An 8142-nucleotide genomic window follows, 5' to 3' on the forward strand; every position below is an offset into this window, starting at 1 on the left:
AATACATTTAGCATGAATTATTTCAGAGAGCAAAATCAGCCTCAGGTCTTGTTCAACTTACATGTTTACATTTCTCCCTGCCCCACACACACATTAAACTACAGACATCACCATTGCTGATATTAGCTGTGAGCATTTATTCACTTCTTATTCATGTATATAATGTTGAATGGCCTACTTCTCAACACACAACACCTGTTTCAATATATTGCGGATTTTGGACATTTTCAGGCCGTATATTATAGGGGTGAATATAGGCTGGCATGTTAGAAAGTATATTGATAGTAAAATACCGAACATATCAGGCACACCGCTCGGACCAAACCGGGTGTGTAATACCTGAAATGTACAACCAAAGGAAAAGTTAAGAAGCGAAGTGAGGTGAGGTGTGCAGGTACTGACAGCTTTCTGTCTCGTCTGTTTAGAGCCAGAAAAACAAACTTTGAGAATCTTAAAGTATGTGTAAAAGATAAAAATTAAAGGAATAATTATTGAGATAAAAGTGTAAATTAGTCCATAAATGTTATTCACTCTGGTGTCATAGCAGGCCAGTTGTACAACAGGGTAATTTCCACAGTACACTTTGTTAATGATGTTGCCACACAGCTTTAAAGGCGCACTCAGTGATACCAAAACAACAATTGCCAGAAGCGGGAATAGCCATGTTACAGCAATTAGTGTGGCAACGGTTTTAGGTGTCATACGGGTGTTATATTGCAGAGGACAACAGATGGCAAGATATCGGTCATAAGACGTGACGGCTAAGTTAAAAAACTCTACACACCCATATGAGTAACCACAATAGATCTGCAGGAAACAAAACGATCTAGAAACAATGTGATTGTCAGAGAGAATTTGCACCATAAGCAATGGGAACAGTGCAGTGCTACCTAACAACTCATTAACAAACAGGCTGCAAAGGAAAATATACATAGGTTCATGTAAGCTTCTGTTCATACAGATAACCGCAATGAGCAACACATTTGCACAAACTATGAAAGCATACAAAGATATAATAATAGTAAAATATAAATATTTGAAAGACCCAGTGTCAAAATAGGCATTCAGTATGAAAAATGTAACCTGAGTAGCGTTTAACATGGTGAAACACTTTACAAAATTAACAATTTATGACAGATTTCTAAAAGTTAAATATTACCTTTGCAGCTTTACTCACTTTGGATTCTTTTAAACATTAAAACACTTTGAAACATTTCCCATATTTACCATTTTCCAATTGTTCTGCATAACATACACATGAGACGTTATGTGACATGAACCTGCCTTAGAGAGACTGTGCGTCCCTACCAACTGAGCTGGAGCTCTGGTGTATACTTCTTATGACCTGTGTTATGAGAGGACGCCCACAGCAGCAGAACAATTACATCATTAACTAAGTTCTGATTGGTTCTGATTTCTTATTGTTGCCAGAAGAAAATAGCTTGAACAAACTTGAACAACGTGAAGAGAGGGAGGAAGATGAATGATGAAGAAATCCCAGGGGCTAAGTCCATGAAAACCAATTATTTTTTTAATAAAGGTGCTCTGAGGAACTTTTAGTTTTGGACAAAAGCGGAAGTGTTTTTACCACGCCAGCTGTTGTTCCTGGGTGAGCGTACCCATGACAAAAGCATTAAAGAGGACCTATTATACTACTTTTCTGGTCTTAATTTCTTGTTTTACACTGCTATAGAGCAACCTGACACGAATCACATCACAAAAAACTATGTTGATTTTCGGGAAGCTCTTTCTCTTATTTTGGCGATCCAGCACTTCCTGTCAACACTTGAGTGTGTGTGCTTCGGCAATCTCCGCTCCCTCCGCCTGTGCATCGGCCATCTCCGCTACCCTCCCCACCCCTCTTGCAAACCCCACTCCGTTGTGATTGGTTACCTTCCTTCCGGAACACTTTCAGTGGCGGGAAGCGCGAGCATGGACCTATAAGGGCGCGAGGCAGACGCGAACAGGGAAGTGACAGCATTACCATACATGGAAACATCCGCGTGGTCACGTCACGAATTTTTATGCGACGTCACGAATTATGAAAGGGTAGACCGCTTTGAAGACGTGACTTCTCGACTGGCTAGAATAGTGTTTAGTGCTCTGCACAGACACCCCAGACGGTCAGCAGGGAATACGTCGAAATGCATGTAAGTCATTATTTGATAATTTAGTATGGTTAAGCATGACTATGAATCATCATAACAACGTTTATAGGTCATAAAAGTCAAAAAGCATCATAGGTCCTCTTTAAGAAAAACTATATAAAAAAAGTTCCTCGTAGCTACTTTAAATTGCTTCATACTACATGAGTGATGGGGTCATTTATGAGCACCAAAAGATACTATGTCCACACTGACCTTATATAGTTAAGTCTTTCCAATGTTTCTGTTTGATCTGAACCAAAATACCCCGTGTGAAATCTCCCGCGGACCAAACAGCTGAAACATGGTATGGGGAAAAGATTTGTTCTGGGTCCGGATCAAAATAAAACATGGTTTGGTCCAGTGTGAATTTTTTTTTTTTAACCAGTTAGAGGAAGTCCTGGCCGCCTATCGCACAAAGAGGAAAAATGACCCGCGGTAGCACATTTTCATTTGACTATTGACTATTGAGCTTGAAATTGGTGCTGCTTGGAGTAATGCCACAGTATAATTATTATAGTGGCAAACTAAATCGATGTGTTGATTCATTCTTCTTCATTCATTCATTCAAACCGATGAAGGCTACCCACCAAATTGAAAACACGCCGACCTCAGATGCCCATCTACAGAAGTTTGGCTTGCTAGTTAGGGAAAAGGAGGCCAAAGAAATCACACAGAAATCTTAAGCCATTCCTATTGGGAAAGCCCCAGCAGATTATTGCCTCGTTTCCACTGAGAATCACAGTTCAGTTCTGCACGGGTTGATACAGATTGGTAACGCTTCGTTTGGCTTGTGTTTCCACTACTGTTTCCGACAGAACCCTTACTTGGTAGACGGGTTTATGCTGGACGGCAATAGCCACAGTCAGAGCCATAGAACTGCGCTGGCGGCGGCTGCTACGTAAATATGGTGACATCATAACAGCGGGACACAGATTGATCTGATTTTTCCTCTGATGACCATAAATTACATGTAACAGCAAACAAAACCATCAGTGCAAAGAATGTAATATTTATATAGTTTTTCTTAATGCCTTAATGTCTTTATTTCATGGGTACGCTCACCAAGGAACAACAGCTGGCGTGGTAAAAACACTGCCGCTTTTGTCAAAAACTAAAACTTCCTCAGAGCACCTTAAATAAAATAAAAAATGGGTTTTCATGGTCTTAGCCCCTGGGATTTCTTCATCAATCATCCTCCTCCCTCTCTTCACGTTGTTCAAGTTTGTTCAAGTCTGCGTTTTTTTTTGTTTATAAAGAATCCAAAGTGAGTAAAGCTGCAAAGGTAATATTTAACTTTTAGAAATCTGTCATAAATTGTTAATCTTGTAAAGTGTTTCACCATGTTAAACGCTACTCAGGTTACATTTTTCATACTGAATGCCTATTTTGACACTGGGTCTTTCAAATATTTATATTTTACTATTATTATATCTTTGTATGCTTTCATAGTTTGTGCCAATGTGTTGCTCATAGTGGTTATCTGTATGAACAGAAGCTTACATGAACCTATGTAGATTTTCCTTTGCAGCCTGGCAGGTTCCATGATCTCAAACCAGTTCTTTGTGATTCAACAGATCAAGAACCAGAAGAACTTACTGTATATACTTAATTCATGATACAATATTATAACCCTATGAACACACACACACCCACACACACACACACACACACAGACAGACAGACAGACAGACAGACAGACAGACAGACAGACAGACAGACAGACAGACAGACAGACAGACAGACAGACAGACACACAGGAAAACTGATGAAAACTGCTGAGCATATCACCAGGACCAGCCACTTTATTAAGTACACTTTGCTAGTACCCGATTGGAACTCCTTTGGCCTTCCGAACTGCCTTATTTTTTTGTGTTGAGCGTTCACAGATGGTATTCTGTATATCTTGGTTGTAACAAGTGGTTATTTGAGTTACTGTTGCCTTTCTATCATCTTGAACCAGTATGCCCATCCTCCACTGACCTCTGACATCAACAAGGCATTTTCGTCCACACAAATGCCACTCACTGGATATTTTTCATTTTTCGGACCATTCTCTGTCAACCCTAGAGATGGTTTAGAGTGAAAATCCCAGTAGATCAGCAGTTTCTGAAATACTCAGACCAGCCCGTCTGACACCATCAACATTGCCACATTCAAAGTCACTTAAACCCCCTTTCTTCCCCATTCTGATGCTCGGTTTGAACTCTTAAACTTAAATTTAAACTCTTTAATCTCCCCAAAGACGAGTTCTCATGCTTTCCAAATCTTCAGTGTGTCTATGAATCAATAGTTTGCTTAACTTCAAATACTGGCATTGTGGCTCAAAGGGTCACTATGTAGTTTCAGAGGAGGATGATTTGTTTACATTCACAGAGCCTGCAGTTAGTTTACTAAACATATTTTCTCTACATGTAATTCTTAGCATTCTATCATCTTACATCAAAAATACATTATTTTGATGAACCTGGAACCAAGTATATAGTATGAATATAGTATATTGAAAAAACATCCGCTAAGATAGTGCTCTTGACGCTGGTTCCACTGCATTAACATTAACTTGATCTGACGGTAAACTTAGTTTGCGTGGGAGTGTGTGGGCCTCATACTTTAAATACAATTATTTTGAGGAACCTGGAACCAAACGTAAGACTACAATATGTTTGTAAACCAAACTGTGGGCCCTGCTGCTGTAAACAACAACAACAGTGAAACAGTAACTTTTCAGGAAGCTTTCTAACTTCAAACAGTGTTCCAGGGATCACATTTTTCTGTTGTTACATAACAAAGTTACATAGTCCATTTTTAACATCAACATAGTTTTCATCTATTATCATTATTGTTTTGGTTTTTAATAGTAGCCTAGTTCGAAACTTAAGAAACTTAAATTATAAATATTTTAATTATTTGTTTAATCATACAATGAGTTATAATGTTTAAATTAAATTGCAAATTGTTACATCATTAGGGCTCGAGTCTCTCCGGTCAAGTTCATTTGAGCCAGTCAACACGTTGGTCCCTGAAGGATTGTTTACTTTAAAACAATTTCAACTAATTCCCTGGTGGGGACTTTTACGTTTGATTTGAACCCAAAATTCAACAAAGTTAAACAAGTTACCCAAAGAAAATTGATTGATAGGTACTGGTTTTACTGACAGACACACACACACACACACACACACACACACACACACACACACACACACACACACACACACACACACACACACACACACACACACACACACACACACACACACACACACACACAGAGAGCTGAGGGCCATAATGACCTCCCATCAGACCTCATCACACTGAAAGATGATGTAAACAAACTCCAAAGTTTTCTCAAACAATTCTTAAGTTGTTTTGGCAGATACTTTACGGGAGATTATCTACCATCATTATAAACATCTCAGACAATGCAATACTTAACATTTACTGGTGTATTATATTACTATGAACCAAAAATCTAAACTAAACATTCCACAATCATTCTATTCACTATTCTGAAGGTTATTACAGAAGGATTTGTTTATATGTTGTTCATTGTCTTATTTATGAGACATTTTCTTATTGCATTTGCTTATAAAATGAATTTTATAAGACCTGTACATAGTACTTTTGGATTTATGAAAAGAGGCTGCATCCAAAATCTGATCTGTAAAAACTTTGATCACTTAAAGGTGAAACTCGAAAAATTAGAATATCATGCAAAAGTTCATTTATTTCAGTAATTCAACCTAAATGGTGAAACTAATATATTATATAGACTCATTACATTCAAAGTGAGATATTTCAAGCCTTTATTTGTTATAATTGTGATTATTATGGCTTACAGCTACACCATGTCTCAGGCAAATTAAACTAGAGACATGATTTGTGATGAAGTCAGATGGGGAATTTAATTTATTATCTGCATTTAAAAGTTAAAAACATTTCAGTGCAAATAGGAAAACCAGGTGTGTAATTTGAGTGAGAGGAAGAGCCATTAAAAACTCAAACACAATATCTGCCTTTTTCAAAGAATTTTTTTTTATTGCTTGAGAACAAGATCACACATCATATGCAAGCCTGGGGAAGACACACAAGATAGCTTTAAGCTTGAACCACTTTCTATTACAAAATGTTCTAACAGGCTGTTTATCATACAGGGAGCGGAGGTCAAATTCAAGCACTTCAATTTAAAAGTTAAAACATTTTAAAGAACCCCAAAGCATTAAATATATATCTATGAAAAAACAACATGCTTTTGATTTCATACATTGCCCTATCTGTAAAATGGAACTGTGTTTATGATGTAATTTATAATGACAATCACTAATAATTTGTAATAATATGACCAAGTCAGTCTTATCAATATGCAGAAAATCCAGCATTTTTCCAGTTATGTGTCCAGATGTCATGATCATTTCAAACTTTGAAAACAGAACATTTAAAATAAATTCTGTACAAAAACCTGATCACAATATGGTTTCACTGTGTGAGTGAAGAGGATTTCACTCTACACATGGCAACCATCGTCATGCAGTAGATTCAGACACACACACAGACACACAGAGAAGCAGTTCCTCTCCAGTTAAAGGAACAGTTCAACATTTATAATTGTTTAGCTTTTTGTCTCACTCTTCTTAGTACTCCTTGCCCGATATCATTACAGTGTCTAACAAAGTTTCTAGGTTATACTTCATCATCTGTACACTGCATTGTACTTTGGCATACACAAGCACACAAGAGCATTTATACACAGCAATTCCCACTACTTGGAACATAGCAAATAATCAAACAGCACAACTGCAAAGAGAAAGATTTGTTCATAAATTCTGTTCGGAGCAAAATAATTTTTCGTCGTTAAATGTTCAACTTTCAACTTGTTAATTTTGCACATTGAACTACAGACATCATTAGGTCTGACAATGCAAAAGTCAAGGGAAGCATAGTAGATCGTGGATGATCTACGCTTTAAGGCGAAACAGATTTTTACATATGTTACGGATGCTGGACATTTTCAGGCCGAACATTACCGGGTTAAAAATCAGTTGAGTCGTGAGAAAGAACAACGACATCAAAATCTGCAACATAGCGGAGACACTGCTCATGTTAAATCTGCTCTGCAACACTTCAAAACAAACCCCAAAGAAAAAGTTCAAGATTGAGGCAATTTGAGGCGTGCACGTACTGACAGCTTTTTGTCTGGTTTGACTAGAACCAGAAAAACAAATTTTAAGAATTCGAATGTACGAGTAAAATATTATACTTGTAGGAACAAAACTCATAACGACAGAAGTAATGAGTCCATATATATTGTTTCCTCTGATGCTGTTACAGGACAGTTTGACAACAGAGTAATTATCACAAAACACTTTCTGAATGACGTTCCCACAAAGCTGCAAAGACGAACTCAAGATGGTTGTACACAAAACGGAAAGAAAAGGCGGTAGCCATGATGCAACGATAAGGATGGCAACCTTCTTGTTTGTCATATGTGTGTTATATCGCAGAGGATGACAGATTGCCTGATATCGGTCATAAGACATGGAGGCTAAGGTGAAAAATTCCACATTCACATAAAAGTACAAGGAAAAAATCTGCAGGAAACAAAAATATTTATAAATAGTGTGAATTTCAGAGAGAATTTGGATTAGAAGGAATGGAAACAGCCCCATGCTCCCGAACAGCTCGTTAACAAACAGGCTGCAAAGGAAAATATACATAGGTTCATGTAAGCTTCTGTTAGTACAGATAACCACAATGAGCATCACATTGGAACAAATTATAGAAACATACAAAGACATTATAATAACAAAATACAAATATTTCAGAGACCCGACGTCAAAATAAGCATTTAGTTTGAAAAATGTAACCTGAGTATCATTTAACATGATAAACAATGAACAAAATGAACTGGGTTACTTTTTGTGACAAATTTCAAAAAGTTAAAACGTCTTTGCGAAGAAAAAAGCATTAGACACAATATCAAATCATCGATAAACAAACA

General features: G+C 37.3%; 2 protein-coding genes across 2 annotated transcripts; both read right to left on the reverse strand.

Moving 5' to 3' along the window:
- Positions 1-174: 174 nt before the first annotated feature.
- LOC307248509 (olfactory receptor 6N1-like) lies at positions 175-3690 on the reverse strand (the record flags this gene model as incomplete). The annotated part of the gene is made up of 2 exons (XM_080024904.1): positions 175-992; positions 3648-3690. The coding sequence occupies 2 exons, from the start codon at positions 3688-3690 to the stop codon at positions 175-177; spliced, it is 861 nt and encodes a 286-aa protein (XP_079881030.1).
- A 3409-nt stretch (positions 3691-7099) lies between these two features.
- Positions 7100-7939, reverse strand: LOC307248510 (olfactory receptor 52N5-like; the record flags this gene model as incomplete). The annotated part of the gene is made up of 1 exon (XM_080024905.1): positions 7100-7939. The coding sequence occupies one exon, from the start codon at positions 7937-7939 to the stop codon at positions 7100-7102; it is 840 nt and encodes a 279-aa protein (XP_079881031.1).
- Between the last annotated feature and the right edge of the window lie 203 nt (positions 7940-8142).

This window comes from Ammodytes marinus, assembly GCF_949987685.1.
Source record: "Ammodytes marinus genome assembly, chromosome: 3".
Lineage (NCBI taxonomy): Eukaryota > Metazoa > Chordata > Actinopteri > Uranoscopiformes > Ammodytidae > Ammodytes > Ammodytes marinus.